Raw genomic sequence first — 17,177 nt, 5'->3', positions numbered from 1 at the left:
GAGATGGAGCCTCCACTGCCTGAGCTTCCTCCTCCTCCATACCCTGAGCCTCCTCCGCCGCAGATGGAACCACCACCGCCCGAGCTTGATCCTCCATGACATGAGCTTCCTCCTCCTCCACCTCTCTTGCCACAGCTGCTGCCACTGCCAGAGATGGAGCCTCCACTGCCTGAGCTTCCTCCTCCTCCATACCCTGAGCCTCCTCCGCCGCAGATGGAACCACCACCGCCCGAGCTTGATCCTCCATGACATGAGCTTCCTCCTCCTCCACCTCTCTTGCCACAGCTGCTGCCACCGCCAGAGATGGAGCCTCCACTGCCTGAGCTTCCTCCTCCTCCATATCCTGAGCCACCTCCTCCTCCTCCACAGATGGACCCACCGCCACCACCAGAGCTCGATCCTCCATGACTTGAGCTTCCCCCTCCTCCACCTCCCGAGATGGACCCTCTCTTGCCACAGCTGCCGCCACCGCCAGAGCTCAACCCTCTGCTCTGGGGACTGCATCTGCCACTGCCAGTGCTGGATCCCCATCCTGCAGAGCTGTGGCCACCGCCAGAGAGGGAGCCTCCTTTGCCCGAGCTTCCTCCTCCTCCATACCCTGAGCCACCTCCTCCTCCTCCACAAATGGAGCTGCCACTGCCAGAGCTGGATCCCCATCCTCCAGAACTTCCGCCTTTTCCTCCTCCGGAGATTGACCCTTTCCTTCTGTTCTTGCTGGCACTGCCAGAGCTCAGCCCCCCCTTCCCGCTTTTCAAGCCTCCAGACCCTACTGCAAAGACTCCAGTAGCACTCGCATTGTGGTCAATGACACCTGCAAGAAATGGAAATTATGTGCAGCTTATTATTTTTACCCAAAAAATTATAAGCACAGCTGACATAAGTACTTATGTATCGCCAGCATTGTACCTGTTCTAGTGGTCATAGCCATATCTTTGAAAAGGGGCAACAAGGATCTTCTTTAGTAGATGCACCTATGAAATCTTGTCATGTTTTTCTGGCTTTATTAGCTTATGTTCAACATGACTTACAGATTACTCTGTACATGAACACTCAATGCAGCCCTTTCTTTAAGAAGGCCAAGAGTTCAGGTTTCCCTCTCCTTTAGCTGGCCTCCTATTTCCACAAATTTAGGACTATTTTTTTTTTTCCTTCAGTTCTGACATGCACCGCACAGACCTATAGAATAAGTGAGGTGTTTCCCACTTCCTACAAATTTGGTTGAATTAGCCAATAAGTTCCAAAGTCAGTAGCTCAGTGTGGACATATTAATGCATATACACATGTATTCACACACACACTCACAAGAGACTACCATTTGCTTCATTTCCCTAGGAAACGAAGATAGGAGCTAAGGTAGGTTGTTCTGATGGTAGCTGTTAAGTACCACAGGCAACAAAATGGTAACAGTGCTCTTAAAAAAGCAGAGCAAAGCCTTGAGATACTTACAGATTGTGGCTGGTGAGCCTTCCTGTATCCTGTGAAGGAAAAGTGACCTTGAGTTAATGCATCCGATAAAAGTAAAAGTCAGGCTAGGCTCTATCAGTAAGCCAATGAAAGAGATCACTCCTTCCAGGCAGCAATTCATCCTGGAGATCTAAGTGATAGATCGGAGAATGGGACACACTGCTTTGTACAGGTGCTTCTATCCAGGATGAATAGTTTGTACCTACCTGGTCTCCTCCTCCTCAAGGAGTGATCTATACATGGCAATTTCAATATCCAGGGCAAATTTCACGTTCAGGAGCTCCTGATAATCATGAAGAAGGCAAGCGAGATCATCTTTGGCCTGCTGCAGGGCGTTTTCCAACTCCTGAAGCTTTTGCTGGCCATCTTTGACGGCAGAGCTCCCACGCTGCTCAGCATCTTTAATGGTTTCTTGGAGGCTGGCATTCTGCAGAGGGCACAAACAGAATGTGTCCATTTCCCTTCTATGGGACTGGGATTTTCAAACCCTTCTGGCAGCCCTTGGAAATTAAAAGACCCGCCTCAATGACAGAACTCGGAAGATACATTAGACTGGGTAAATTAACACAAATTGAATCCCAATGAAGACAGCCAAAATCTAAGTCTGCTTCATTTTGAAGAGAAAACATCATCTCTAGGTTTGCTTCCAAAGGGCAGGCTACGTTATACTGCACTGAGTCCCCATGTAAAAGTGACTTAAATAGTTTAGTCATGTTGGAAAGTACCAGCTTTACCTTTTTCCTTGCAATTTCAATTTCTGGTTGTAGTCTTTGGATCTGCCTGGTAAGTTCCTGGATTTCCTGATAACTGTTCCTCAATTGCTCACGTTGATTTACCCACATGTTCTGAAGGTCCTGGTACTGAAGTGCAGAGAAGAGAACACACATTTTTGGTTTCTTTTCCATTGAGCAGACAGACTTGACTCCCTATCTTGTTGATGTCTACTCACCCTGCCCCGATACATGGCATCTACTTCAGCTTTGCTTCTCTGAGCAACTGTCTCATACTCCTGCCTGACTTCTTCAATGATGCTATCCATGTTCAGTTCTCTATGGTTGTCCATGGACAGAATGACATTGGTGTTGCCAACTACTGTTTGCAGCTGGGACAGCTCCTGCAAGGAAAACAAGATTTTGGATTTTAACAGTCCATGTGAGTAGTCCAGGTCATGTTATGAGGAAAGAAATGGGACCCTCTGGCCGGTTACCCACTGGAATTTCCCTACCTGCATCCCCCACGTCCTGTTGTTCCACCACAAGTTTTAATTCTGAAGTGTCTCTTCCAGCCTTCGTGACACACCAGACCCCCTTTTCACTCACAGATTAAAGAGAACTTTATAAGATCAAAGGCCAAGCATGATCCACTCTCCACACCAAAAAGTCCTGTTCAGGCAAAATTTCTAGGAGCCTCCAAAAGATACATGTCCTTCAAGAACTGAGGGTAAGTTTTTAATCTGAGAAGCATACTCACAGCTTCATGTAAGCATCTGAGGAACTCCAGCTCCTGCCTCAGTATTTCCACCCGAACATCAAACTCCATTTTTCCCATGTAGGCACTGTCCAGTTCCTGTAAAAAAAGCCATAGGCATATTTGTATTTCTTTGATCCAAATTCTCCACTGAAGTGCAATTCTTGCAAGACTTGGTACATTTCTTTAAAGCCTTCATTCCTTGAGTCAAATAATGGCCCACGAATCTCAGATTTCATTTGAAAAGCAATTGGAACAAAGGGAAAGATTTTGACTCTTAGAAGAAAAGAATGGCTTGGAAATAAGCAAAATAGCTGTGGCAATAAATGTGTTCCTGGAGAAAACACAAAATGTAGAAACATAGATTTCATTAATTCTTCTAATAAAAAGTTGTCTAAATTTTCTATTGTCCTATCTAAGCCACCTATAGACATTATTTAACCCCTAATAACAATGTCTCACCTAATAACCTAGGTTGTGATTGAGTGAATAGAGAAAGACCAGCACTTTTTAGATATTCATCTTACAAAGGACCGATTCAGTCTCTAGAGGAAATTACTTCTCTCCAGTCTTGCAGTAAAAAGCTCAGGTTTTCAATGACTTCAGTTAGAGGAGAGTTAGACGATGTTAAGCAAAGACCTTGCTTTTGAAAACCTCAGCAACCATCCAGTTATTGCTTTATTTCTGAGGCTTTGATTTAGCTCAGTGTCTTGGATTACTTCACCTTTTTAAGCTCCACAAATTCCTCTTCTTTAGACGCACGCTTGTTGATCTCGTCCTCGAACCTGTTGCAGCAGAGAAAAGAAACAGGTAGCTCATTGCCTGTCTTACTTTTTCAGTCAAGTGGGTCAGAAACCAAAGGGGATCATCCAAAAAGGGAATGTGTCAAGTCTTCATTTAACTGCAATTTCTGGCAACTGCAAAGGCAATTGCAAACCCTCTGCAAAACTGTATGCTAAATTAGCCAACAAAATGTGATAGATACAGATCAGTTGTGACATCCCAGTAATTCTGAACTAAACTTCCCATTTTTCAGAGCTGTGGACATATATTATCTTTTGGGTGCAGCTAAGCCAGAAGACATGACGCCTCTTCTCAACTTGACCCCACTGCTCAGCTCTGTCCCTCCCCTCCCCGCTGTCCAGGTTGACCACAACTCCACAACTGCCAGCAGGAGTAAGGAGTCCTGGGTTACTCATTGCCTGGAGGAAGAAGGGCATGAAGGAGGACAGGAGGAGAGAAGAGTGGGATAGATCTACAGGGCCTTTGATTTTCCTCTTACTGTTCTGGGTTCTACCCTCACCAATCTGCTTTAGTCTTCCAGCGTCAAAGCCAAGTCCCATAACGAACCTACTGCAGAGTAGTGCTATATGGCTACAAAACTCTTGGAGCTAAGCTATGCCATCCCAGGGCATGATTAACATTGCCTTGGAAAATTCCAGTATGCTTTCTCCCAGACTTGTGATTATTCACCTCTTTTTATAATCTTCAACGAGCTGAAGCATATTATATGCTTCCGGATCCAGCTGCTCCTTCTGGTTCTGGAGCGTTTCTAGCTGCCTCTGCAGGTTGCTGATGTAAGATTGGAAGAAAGAGGCGATATTTCTGCTCTCTTCTGGTCGGGTACTTTGCTGCTGCAGAAGTTCCCATTTGGCCATCAGAGCCTGGTTCTGCCGCTCGAGACATTGAACCTGAAAGGCAAAGCAGAAGAGCATCTCAGCCACTGGAAAGCCCCGGGAGAAACACCATCAGCGTTAGTCCCTATAGCAAAACAAATCCTAATTAATATTTCCAACGCAGTAACACCTAGAGGTTTCGTCAGGTGGGACCAACTGTAGTAACACTGGGACCAACGCACGAGACAGCTTAGCCTAAAAGGGGGGACACCTCTTTTTTCCCAATCTGTTGCGTAAGGGTATGATTTTATTCCTGCTTCTCAAAGCTGATTCTGAAATCTTTGCTGGCTTTTCATCTCTTAAATGTACAATATTTAGGGGGATGATAGGGGTGGAGGGAGACTTCAGCTGTTTCTGAAGTACCTTAGACACCCAAATACATGAGAAGAGTTAGCCCCCTCTCAGAAGACCACACGTGACCACTCTCTTCCTAGGTACACCTTGCCTTAGAGAAGAAGGTCAGAAAGACCTATAACATGCAGAGCTGGTATTTTTGGAAACCAGAGGGATAGAATCTCTTCAGCTGGGACACTAAACAGGTTATAACCTGGAAGCTGACATCCAGAAGGTTTAAAAAAACAAAAAAAGTCAAAAGCACTCCTATTTTTCAGGACTAAGCATGCTTAAAACTTCTGGGTGTAACCAACACCTTTTCTGTAGCGTAATACAAGAAACTCTTAAGTCTTCACATGTAACAAATAATACAAGCTTCCACCCTATGCAGAGACACATGTCACCACCCAAACAAAGGCATGTGTCAGGTCTGCGTCAGTGGAATTGTTTTTGTGGCTGTTTTGTTCCCCTGTCTGTGAGTAGAAACAAAAGAGAAGGCAAGACTGCAGACAGAGGTGAAAGTATTGTAGGGTAAACTAAGAAAGAGATAAAGAAGAAAGATGTGGGGGACACTGGCCACCTGAAAGAGGCTAGGACCTCCAAGAAAAGAAGTAATTTGTTTTGTAATTCAGAGAAATGCAGCATTTTGCTTTGCTTGAGAAAGAAAAACAGAACACATCAAGGATGTCCAAGTCCATCACCCATTTTTCCTGCTAGCATCAACAATTCCCAGGCACCAGAATATTGTTAGCCATGCAGAAACCCTTTTCCTCAAAAGAAAAGTGTGTTAATGTGTCGGTGACATCCCAGTAGTTTGTTATTGTCCTGCCACAAAAGACTTATCCCAAGGCTAAATGTAAGTGATTCATGCAGCGGCGTTTATAGCAAGCTATTAAGAACTTCACCCCAGCACAAGGGAATCTAGCCAACGCTGTGATTTTGGGGGGGAGTAGATGCAATGTAAAGGTCTCCCCGTGACTCACAGAGGCAGAGCAGCACCCCTTACATTTCCCCCTGCCCAGATAACAAGTCAAAAAGAGAACAGGGACTCACCTTATCAATGAATGATGCAAATTTGTTGTTGAGAGCCTTAATCTGCTCTTTCTCATCTGACCGCACTCTCTGGAACTCGGGATCAACTTGTACTTGTATTGGCCTCAGCAAGTTGATATTGACATGGACCTCCTCGATGCCTCTGCTAACACCAGCCTGCCCAAAACGCTGTCCAGCCCCCTGTTCACCAAAGGCACTTCTACCAAGGCCTCCTCCAAGCACCTCCCTGCCTGAACTTCTTCCACACATGCTACCGAGCCCTGCTTCACCACCTTGAAAAGCTCCCACAAAATAGCCTCTTCTACCAAAGCCCCTATCAAGATGTCTCCTACCACCAAATCCCAGGCACCTCCCATATCCTCTTCCTTCTCCTCCGTAGCATCCACCAGCAGAAACATTCCTAAACCCACCAAGGTTGTGGAGACTCCTGCTGCCATAACCATACTCATAACCACTGTATCTTTCTTCTCCTCTATTGTCTTCACAATGGCTTACAGTAGATGAACTTCTCCCACCACCCAGCGTGCCACAGTGAGCAGAAGAAGAACTGAAATTCCCATCCCCAAATCTGGAGAAACGTTGGCTCATAGCGTCGCTTTCAGAGCGTTAAGAGAAGACGAGAGAGCAGGTGGGGAAGGGTGTAAAACAGGAGGAGAAATGAGAATGAAGGATCCTCAGCTCCTCTGGTGGGGGTGACGAAAGTTCTCCTTTATACATTCTGGAGGAGTTCATCTCCATTCCATGGGGTAATTAGCAGGTCTGTTAATGTTGTTATCAGGTTTGGTTCATCAGGCAGCAATTAATGGCTGCCTGAAGAGAGGTCAGAGTAAACACCACGCACCAGTGGAGGAATTGTGACATTCCCCAAATCCTGCTTGACTCATGAGCTTTGCTCAGACGAGATTTCTTTATCTCATTAGCCTGCCCTCCATCATTAATTACAGTTCACACAGCTATCCGTGCAGATTACCATGGTTTGTTCTCTCTCAAATTTCCCCACCTCTTTTGGCGTTTCATTTCATGAGGCAGAAGGCCTTGATGTTGTCCTCATATTGACTTGGGGGTGGCTCACCTTGCTTCACTGCATCACCAGGAGTACCTACTACAGAAAGCAAAGACTACAGCTCCCTTAACTTCCCATTCTCTCTTTTCTCTCATTCCCAGTATATCCACCCATCAGTTAGTATTGCTTCTGCAGGGAGAGGGAAGGTGTTGCGATCTGGTCTTCTTGCTAATGGCATAAAAAAAAAAAATCTGCCTTTGGTTCATAAAGCTGAAATGGTGTCTATAAAACAGGAAAAAATGGAACCTCTGTAGCAATTTTAGCTTTAAATGAATGGATACAGAGTTTTAAATGGAAAAGAGAAAGCTCTGAGATAAACTTTAATCAATTAAAACAATCTTTTAACTATTAAAGATTAAGATGAGGTCACCTTAGGGAACAGATGGCCCATCACTTCCACAGACTAGGACTCTTGGCCTTTCTGCTATGGTTGCTGCTGCTCTTCCATGTGGGAATAGTTAGATCATGAACTAAAACTGCCTGTTTGTGGGGTGGCTTTTTTTTTTTTCCTTAAAGGCTGCGCTACTGGATAGCTGAAATATCAAATATAGAGCTGGGCTCCAAGCTTTTCTAACCAGATTCTCCCACTGAGCATCTGCCTGATCCATCCCTCTTTCCTCTTCTCACCCCTGTGCAAGACTCCACCTTTCCAGTCTGAGCACGCTCCAGTGCAAGACTCAACGGCCATGGACTCATCAAAAAGCATTTGGGAGCCAAGTCCTGCTGCTGACAATGCCTCTGAGAGTCTTCAGCCTTGACTAATATCTCAAGAAGACAACTGAGATCTGGCACACTGTCTCCAAAAGCACTGGTGGAACAACTTCCATATGGCAAGCACCTTCCTTTTGTCCCCTACACAACATTAGGAGGAGCTGGGCTTCACCTGAATGGGATGCTCTTCCTTCCAAAGGTGCTGGATAAAGCCACACTGTGAACCCTTCAGTTACATAGAGGTTACGTGGTCAGGGCTTGTAATCCTTGTTCTGGCTCCATTTGGAAAGTGCCTTGTAAATCCCCTAAATGAAAGGTTTGTAGGGAGAGGTTGTTAGACCAGCTGTTATTAGACCAGCTGAAATATCTTGAGGTGGACAAGATTTTGGATGCTTAGTGACCAGATGAAGGGCTTTTCCCAGAAGTAGACACAGGTTTTCCAGACAACCAGATGAGAAGTACTGCTTTTCCCTATCAAACTTGGTCTTTTCTAGCCTTACACCGGGAATGGCCAACTGGTAGCCCAGACCTTCCATTTGTGTTACTTTTTGTAATTAAACTTTACTAGTTACCTCTGTTTTAGTGAGAATTTCAACCAAATTTCCCACTGAATTCCCCCTTTTTTATACCTATATAAAAATGACTTGGATTGAGAATTCTGTGTCCTGCTGGAAAGAATAATTGTGGTGAAAGAAAAAAATGTGTAATGACCATGATGTTAAAAATCTGGCAACAGACCCATTTCAACACATCTGGGTAAGGTTTGCCAAAATATTAGGATATTACACAAAAATCTTTCTTCTTCTGTTTTAGTTGGGCTCAGTAGTTTCTAGATGCCGGTGCATCTCAAGAGAAACCAAGGTAAATTGTCCTCCTTCACTCCCATATTTCGGTCAAGCTGAAAGATGCTTTCAGAACTGTATCTGCTCCCTGCAAACTCCTGTGTGACCTTGGAACCATTATTAGGCTCAGGTAAAGATTAGGAGGACAATATATGACTTCATGTCAGGAGGAGGTGAGACTCAGTGGACATGACCCATGATTTTCCTTGCGAGGTCTGAGCTAAAACATCCCTTTTGCTTGCCTTAACAAGTCCTCAGCAACATGCACAAGAGTTTCTAAAGGGTTGCTGTTGTTCACCTGTCTGTTGAGTTTGTCAATGACTACTTTGGGTGCAATTCATCTTCATCCCTCCTCTTTCCATTTTGAGAGTGGCTTATTCCAATGCACGCTGCATCAGGCAATACTATAGATTATCCACATGGACCTTGGAAGGAAGTGTTATGACCTAGGGGAGGGAGCACCCACAGACCAAACAAGCCAGCTCCATGTGGAACAGTTGTTAGATAGACGTCTATCCAAAATCATTGCCGTAAATACATACGTCAGCTCGCTGTGTGAAGCAAACCAGGTGGCAATTCATACAGAACCACCGCATTGGTCTCTGAGGCAGCCATGTCCTGCTTGAGAAGGCCTCCTGCAAACCCTGCATGAGAAGAGCAGCCATCCTACCCCACGTGCCACATAATCCAGAGCACGGTGTGTAGGCTGCTGTTGTGATCGTTGCTGGCACCAGGTCAGCCTTGGCACAACAGGCCAAGCCACACCTGAACCTGTTGAGCTGGCTCCAGAAACAGCGATGCATCCAGAGAGATGTTCACCCATCCTGCGGATGAAGGGGGAGCTTCCTGTGATACCTCCCTCTTCCCTGCAATGAGTTGGCATTGCTCTCGGATGTGCCTGGGTAGCTTCTGCTCTGATCCTTTCAAAGAAACAGCAAAACAGTTCCAAACATGCACGGACCAAAAGGACCACGGGTTCAACCAACATCCTTACCACAGAGATGGGTTATCACAGAATCTACCAGGGAGTGGAAGTCTTCAGGGGCTATTCAAATAGCCACATGGTCGACCTGGCTTTTTGTTGCTGGGGATTTTTAAGATAAATTTAAACTGCATCCCAAAAGTTATTCATGTAAAATTGGCTGCCTGGGCTTCTCGTATAGCTGTTGGAGCGAGCACAGGACATCCACGTGCTATTCCTCCCATCCAGAGCAATCCGTGAAGCAGGTGATGATGTTCCTCCCATCTGGAGAAGCCTCTGAGACAGGTGACATGAGCCTGCCTTTCTGGATGGTCTCATTTCCCTCTATGGACCACAAGGGAACCTGGGGAGCTCGCTCAACTCCTGACTTTCAGGTGGTGAAAGCAACGCGAGTTGAGCCGTCCTCCATCAGACCCATGTCACAGAGACTGTGCCAAGGATTAACATTTTCAAACCATAAAGACAATTCACGACCAGACCCCAGCTTAACTAATTGAGCACAACTGATGCAGGAACCTGCCAGCCTCCACAACCCAGATCCGTCTCTGTCCAGCTCCAGTCAACCCAAATAGTAAATGGGAAGAATAAATTCTAGTACCTAGGCTAACGCTCAAGGAAATGCCTCTACGTTCTTGCAGGACCGTTTTAATCAAAACGGCTTTTTAATTAAAGCCTAAATGACTAAAATCCTGCAGATCATAGAATCATAGAATCATTGAGGTTGGAAAAGACCTCTAAGATCATCGAGTCCAACCGTCGACCCAACACCACCACCCACTAAACCATGTCCCTAAGTGCCTCATCTACTCGTCTTTTAAATACCTCCAGGGATGGGGACTCCCCCACTTCCCTGGGCAGCCTGTGCCAATGTTTCACCACTCTTTCAGTAAAGACATTTTTCCTCACGTCCATTCCTCACATTTTTCCTAAACCTCCCCTGGCACAACTTGAGGCCGTTTCCTCTCGTCCTATCGCTTGTTACTTCGGAGAAGAGACCGACCCCCCCCTCGCTACAACCTCCTTTCAGGTGGTTGTAGAGAGCGATGAGGTCTCCCCTCGGCCTCCTTTTCTCCAGGCTAAACAACCCCAGTTCCCTCAGCCGCTCCTCATCAGACTTGTTCTGCAGACCCCTCACCAGCCTCGTTGTCCTTCTCTGGACACGCTCCAGCACCTCGACGTCCTTCTTGGAGTGAGGGGCCCAAAACTGAACACAGTATTCGAGGTGCGGCCTCACCAGGGCCGAGTACAGGGGCACGATCACTTCCCTACTCCTGCTGGCCACACTATTTCTGATACAGGCCAGGATGCCCTTGGCCTTCTTGGCCGCCTGGGCACACTGCCGGCTCATGTTCAGCCGGCTGTCAACCAGCACCACCAGGTCCTTTTCCGACAGGCAGCTTTCCAGCCACTCTTCCCCAAGATGTCTCAGAAGAAAGATCTAGCTACTTTTCATCACTGCCAGACATAAACTAGTGATTGTTACAAGCCACACTGGCAGAGCAGAGGGTAGATAAATAAGCACAGTAATGTACTTATTCCTATTAAATAACTACTGCAGACCAGTACAGTGGACACACAGCAGTGTGGTAGAGTAGTACGTTAATAAATACAGTACTTAGATTTAATAGCTGTCCAGAAAAAGTAGAGAGACATGCACACAGGATTGAAATAGATCTTGATCACTAGTTGCCTAAATACCTGCATAAGTAGGGCCCTAAGTCACTTCGAAAATGGGGCTGAGATCACATAGACACAGCAATAAAAATGCCTTTCATTCCACAGACTTTCATTTTCTCCCATCTTCCATCACAGGGACTAACAATAACCTTTTTCTGTGGCCAGCGAAGGCAGTAAGAGATTCTGAGGAGAGAACAAAAGGAAGAGAAGTGTCAAAAACCTTGTCATGGCAGAAAAGAAGTTAAATGCTGGTATTCTACCTAAGGTTTATGCTACTTTAATTTTGAGGTTCCCCAGCTTGGAGAGCACCTTGCCTGCAAGAACGTATTGTACTAATTATACAGGCACTTCAAGGTGGGAGCAGGAATATGATCCCGCACACGTGATCTATGGCACGCAGAGATCAGATGGAGTTTCCCTCACCCAGACCTACACCTGGGTGAACTGAAAGTTGCTGTGAGACCACAGAAAAAGCGCCCTATATCAGGGCATGTTCAGAATTACATGAGTTGTCAACCCTTCATAGTAAAACAGTGAAGCTTCCTGATGAGGGAACTATAATTAGAGGAGGTCTGGGAAGCCCCTAAGATGGGAGGGCTTTGTCCCGCACAGACTGATATAAGTGGGTACTGAGTTCAACCAGTTGGGGATGGTTTTGGGGGGAAAATGTTCTTTTGTCTTTGGTAAACAGAAGCATTTTGTGGAAATGCCGTGGTCGAATTGCACAGAACCAGGGTGGAGGCTAGGACCGAAGGTGAGGGGGCAGAGCTGGCCACTCCAAACAACGTGAGCTCAATGGATAGATAAGGAGGAACTTGGCACAGTCCCTGTCACTGGCTTCTCCATCAGGAGCGGCTCCGTAATACGGACATATGGAAGCGACCAGTGGACCATGGCATTTCAGATGGTAAGAAGCAACAGTGCATCTCTGCTTGCACGCAAGTGATTTCTTTTTGAGTGGAGGAAGGACAACAAGTAGCACAAGGTGGAGACCAAGAGGTTGGGGCAGCACAGACCAACCTGTAAGAGGTTGGAACCAAGTGCTCAGTTCATAAGTACAATGACAGCAAGGCAAGCTAGGGAGACACGGTGTGGGAAATGGTGGAAAGCCTACGAGGAGCAAGGAGAGCTGCCCCTGGAGCTACGAACCTCTCTCCTTGACTGTGCAGGGAGCCTGCGTGACGGCTTTAGATTAGACCTTTGACTTTGAGAAAGCCAGAGTTAGGCAGGATGAATTCTACTTGGTGTGGGGTAGGTCCCCTACTTCTAGGGACAGTCTTGCCTGCTTGAGACACTTTGAATGGGGAGAGTGGTGGGCTGTGGTAAGGCTTGATTTTAGTCTCAGGTCTGGACCAGCAACTATTCTTCTAATACAAAACAAGGTATTACTTTACCTTACAATCCCGTTAACAAGTGACTAATGGCTATTTTAATAAATGGCTAATTATTCTGGGTTAACAGGAAGGTAAACAAGTTAATAACTTGCTTGTAACCACCTAGAATATTAAATTATCTACTCAGAAAATACTAATCATAATTATGATATCTGTTAATCTCTTATTTCCCCTACAAGAATGTGAAAGTATCAATTTAATATAATGTGTGAAAATAGTGACGTAATTTTTCTATTGTTGCTACTAACAACTGCAGTGAGTGGATGAAGTAGAAGCTTATTACTTTTTTTACTTTATTGGCTAACCTAATGCAAAATATTATGCTCTCTGATCCCCGAGATCTCTTAAAGGCTGAGCAAGTCCTGGTTCCTCCACACACAGCAAACTTGCAGCTGATGCCCTCGAGCTGGGGCGTGTGGTGCTGGAGCAAGGCAGAGATTAAATCTCCAAAGGGTTTCAGGAGGAGGAGAGATACAGCCTGCAGAGAGAAAGAAAAAAAAAAAAAAGAAAAATGAGGATGAAGAGGAAGCTAAGTTGAACTCTAGGTTAAATGCACCAGCTGTCATGAGAAAACATGACTTTTTTCTATGTGCAGCTGCTTCCCGGCAGAAAAATAGTCAATGTACATGGCATCCGTGATATAAATAGAGGAAAAACATTAGGGCAGCTTCTGGATCAAGATCCACAGTGAGAATAAGTAAAGGGAACTTCAGTAATTGACACCAGCAATCAGTGCTCACAGGAATGGCCTCTCTAAGGGTTTGGGACCTGGGGGACCACTTCACTTGGTCAGAGAGTAGAGGTAGCGAACATGCTAAGAGAGGTATGGCAAGCACCAGAAGACACTGTTTATGATTGAGAACAATTTTAATAACATCCCTTCCCACAGGAAGCTGAAACAGCTGGAAATAATTCTGGCAGATGTTCAAAATCCAGTAAACAATGTGATTACCAGCCTACAAAAGAAGTGGGTCCCAGTGCTGCCTTCTCTGGGCAGAGTGTCATTACATCTGGGAAGTTCACCACACCCAGTCACACACATATCACGGGGGCTGACCTCCCAATTGGCTTAGAGCTGATAATTAGTCCAATTAAGGTCAGACTTTGTGATCAGTTGAGTAAATCACTCTGGAGTTATTGGAACCTTAATTGCTATCATTAGCTCTGCAGCAGCAATAACAGCATCCACAGGACAACAAAACAGGTGGACAAAAAGGTAAAGGAACACAAAAAGCACCAGAACTTTGATTATTCTCGGACTAGACCTCCTGCCCAGCAAGGGAAAAGGTCTGAAGAAAAGTCACCTAGTGTAGGCGTCACGTGATGCCCAACTCTGAAGCAAGTATTTTGGCTCATCTAGACGTTTAGATTCTTTGCAAAGCTGATCGCCACCTCCAGAAGGTGATTCCCTCTCCGGAGAATCCACCCTTGAAGGTATCTTTCTTTCCACACATAATAGCAACGTTAGTGAAAGCTTCTTTTAACACAACCTTACAGATAATGCCAGCAGTGTTTTAAAGGACGGCATTCCTTAGCCAAGAGGACTCTTCCGTCAGAGGCGTTCTGCCAGGTACATTGTGCATGTCCACAGTTTCAGACAAGCCACATTCCACCAGTCTCTCCTGGATTTGCAATGGCCTGACTGGTGACAGATGTGACGACGACCAGCAACTGAGTTTGACACAAAGGTACGAGATTCCCCAGCATTCATCCTCTCAAGAGACCTGTGGCATCATGAGATACCTTACTTTCAGAAGCACTTTAGACCATCATAAATGGTACTATGCCTGGAAGATCCATCCCATCATGCGAACTTGTCCCAGTCCCACGCCCACACTTCTTTAACCAGACACCAAGGCCATATGGTGTCCAAAACTCAGGACCTGGCGCTCCCCCAGCAAATCAACGAGTTCCTGTCTCATGGCATCTCCCAGTTAAAAGCTCCAGTTCACAGCAGCAATCGCAAAATATAGTTTGACAGCCAAGCCCTTATTTCAGCTTTTTCCAAAGCAGTTGAGACTGGCAGCCACCTCGCTCTCGCTGCATGCCAGAACAGCGTCTGATCGCTTTTGGAGCACTGCCACAGAGCACTGTTTGGGTCTGGGCCAGCAGGTTTTGCACGGCGGGTTGGGCATGGCTTGCTGACGTGCACCTTCGAGCTGGTGGTGCAATGGGCCCAGGGAGGGCGACATGCCATCGCCTCCCACCAGCACTCCTCAGGACCACGCACATCTTGTGCCTGCTTGTGCGCAGCACTAGCCAGGGGCCGGTGGTTCAGGCTACCACGTCCCTCTGGTCTGGAAAAGCTGTCTGGGTAGGATACGGTATTTGGCTGCCTGTCTCATGGCCCAGGGGATCTGTTAATGTGCTGGCTGTAAGTCTCGGGGAAGAGCTGGGGGTGGAAATAGCTTGCTCAGAGGCCCAGGCTGCACTGCAGCAGTATTTATCGCGCGAGTGCACGACATGGGGGTTGCTATTACTGCACACAACATAAGTCCGTAGGGTTTAGGAGAGGCCCGAGGCCCAGGCTGCACTGCAGCAGTATTTATCATGCGAGTGCACGACATGCGGGTTGCTATTACTGCACACAACATAAGTCTGTAGGGTTTAGGGCAAGCTTCATAAGGCAAGCTTCGTAGGGCAACATTTAGTATGGTTTCTCTTAGGTGGGAGAGTATCATAAAATCTACAGAGGCTGGTTTGATCACTCAAAGCCTGCAGATACTGCCGTTCATATTGGGGCACAGGGATAGGGCATTTCAAATGATGACCATGGGCAGTCCTGGCACTTCAAATGATGACGATGGGCAGTCCTGGCACTTCAAGAGGCACCCATGATGAGCTGCCACTCAAAGTTGTCCTTTAGCAAAGGAAATTCTCCCAGGTCCACATTCAACCTCTGGTTTGGGGAAGAAAAATAAAAAATCTGCTGAGCACTCAGCTCTGTTAGGGGACATGCTGCAACTCTTGTCCACATTAGCAGGAAGTTATCAGCATTGCTACACGGCCCAAGAGGGATGGAACTGAAGTATTAACATCTCGGGAATTATCTCATCCATCAGCCATTTCCACCCTGGCCTGCAGCTGCACTTTGCTCACCAAGGCAGAAGAATGCCAGTCCCCAGGAACAGAGGCCGATTTGCACACCAGAACGACTGGCAAAGGCATGCCACTGCTGGGAAGAGCCAAGCGAGTTGCAGACTGCTAGAAGTAACCCTGAGACTCAAAAGGTCACCGTCTTTCCCAAATCATGCTGCCTTCAAATCTTCCAATATACAAAAGTTTTAAATACAGTTATTTATTGTCACGGGGAACCTCAGTCAGGGCCATCAATTGTCTGTGCTAGGTGCTGTACAAACGAAACCATACGTTGGTTTTTGAAACAAAATTCATGCATTGTCACCAAAAACCCTTTGGAGCCACAGGCATGCTGGCTCTGTACCTTGCAGGGAGACAGACTGCTAACACTTCGCAGTAAAGAGTGATTTAGATCTATCTTTCATGCATTTAACAATCTTTTCTGAGCCCTCTAGTGGTGCCTGGCACAGTCTGTGCTTTAAAAACCATCCAGAGCAGCAGTTTGCTGCACACCTTCGTGTAAAAATAACCACTGAGCCCTCAGCGTGGCCAAAGGACACCCAAAGCCTGAAGTATCCCATTTCATTTACCAACGCTTTGGTAGCCTGGTGTGAGTAACCTCAGCCATCACAGCCTGTCAGATCCAAGCACCAGATAAACTCCCCTGTCCAAAGCCCAATTTGCCTACCTAATATTCCAGAAAAGGGACCTATCTACCTACCCCCGAATGCCATATCCCACCAGGAGTCTTTACAAGTGTAACAGTGAAAAAATTACAACTCCTACCTTCTCAAAGGAGGCAATGTTTTCAGTGAGGATCTTGATTTGCTCCTTCTCCAGCATCTGCACCTTCCAGACCTCAGGCCAACATCGAGACTGAGAGATGCCAGGAAGTCTTGGTTCAGGGTGACTTCTTGGATGTCAGCAGATGTGATGGAGGTTAACTAGCATATCTTTTTCCAACAAACGACCTGTTTTCACCAAAAAGATTTGCCACACCATCTTAGGAGCACTCAGCACCGAAGTGCCCTCCCAGCTGAGAACTTTCAACCTGTAGGAAACACTTCTATTCCCACCATTTCTGGAGAGACTTCTGCTGCAAAGCCACAGAAGCCATTTCTTTCTCAGACCAAAAGGTTTCAAGCAGGCTGTGCTGCTGGCAGCTATGACAATACCAGAGCTACCCTTGCCCTTGATTTGGCTGCTTTATTTCAAACAGACAAGGCTGTGGCACAAAACCAGACCCTCTAACAGAGGACCAGTGTATTTCCTCTTTATGTGTCTGCAAGGAACTGGGCTTGGTCGGAGAGGTGAAAAGAAAGCAACGCAAGTCAGCTGAAGGGCTTGGTTAGAATCATAGAATCATAGAATCATTGAGGTTGGAAAAGACCTCTAAGATCACCGAGTCCAACCGTCAACCCAACACCACCACCCACT

The 17,177-nt window shown here is 46.3% G+C and overlaps 2 protein-coding genes across 2 annotated transcripts in view; both read right to left on the bottom strand.

Moving 5' to 3' along the window:
- Window positions 1-406, bottom strand: part of LOC103904595 (keratin, type II cytoskeletal 4-like) — a 19,942-nt gene extending 19,536 nt beyond the window's left edge. Inside the window, 1 exon segment of the mRNA XM_019473807.1 lies at window positions 193-406. Coding sequence (XP_019329352.1) covers window positions 193-406 — 214 coding nt within the window.
- A 395-nt stretch (window positions 407-801) lies between these two features.
- Window positions 802-6,242, bottom strand: LOC103904585 (keratin, type II cytoskeletal 1). Its single transcript, XM_019473804.1, has 7 exons — window positions 5,994-6,242; window positions 4,405-4,622; window positions 3,656-3,716; window positions 2,935-3,030; window positions 2,414-2,578; window positions 1,671-1,891; window positions 802-811 (listed from the first exon to the last, which is right to left on the bottom strand). The coding sequence occupies exons 1-7, from the start codon at window positions 6,240-6,242 to the stop codon at window positions 802-804; spliced, it is 1,020 nt and encodes a 339-aa protein (XP_019329349.1).
- Between the last annotated feature and the right edge of the window lie 10,935 nt (window positions 6,243-17,177).

Source organism: Aptenodytes forsteri, unplaced genomic scaffold (genome assembly GCF_000699145.1).
Source record: "Aptenodytes forsteri isolate BGI_AS27 unplaced genomic scaffold, ASM69914v1 Scaffold268, whole genome shotgun sequence".
In the NCBI taxonomy this organism is placed as follows: Eukaryota; Metazoa; Chordata; class Aves; order Sphenisciformes; family Spheniscidae; genus Aptenodytes; species Aptenodytes forsteri.
The sequence above is the reverse complement of the archived record's forward strand: the minus strand, read 5'-3'. Positions and strand labels throughout refer to the sequence as shown.

Excerpts from the sequence above, each read along its gene's own strand:
- LOC103904585 (XM_019473804.1), bottom strand. The coding sequence starts at position 6,242 with ATGTGTGGAAGAAGTTCAGGCAGGGAGGTGCTTGGAGGAGGCCTTGGT. Across the intron at positions 4,623-5,993 it reads TTGCATCATTCATTGATAAG|GTTCAATGTCTCGAGCGGCA; the intron begins GTGAGTCCCTGT and ends TTTGCCTTTCAG. Across the intron at positions 3,031-3,655 it reads AATTTGTGGAGCTTAAAAAG|GAACTGGACAGTGCCTACAT; the intron begins GTGAAGTAATCC and ends CTTTTTTTACAG.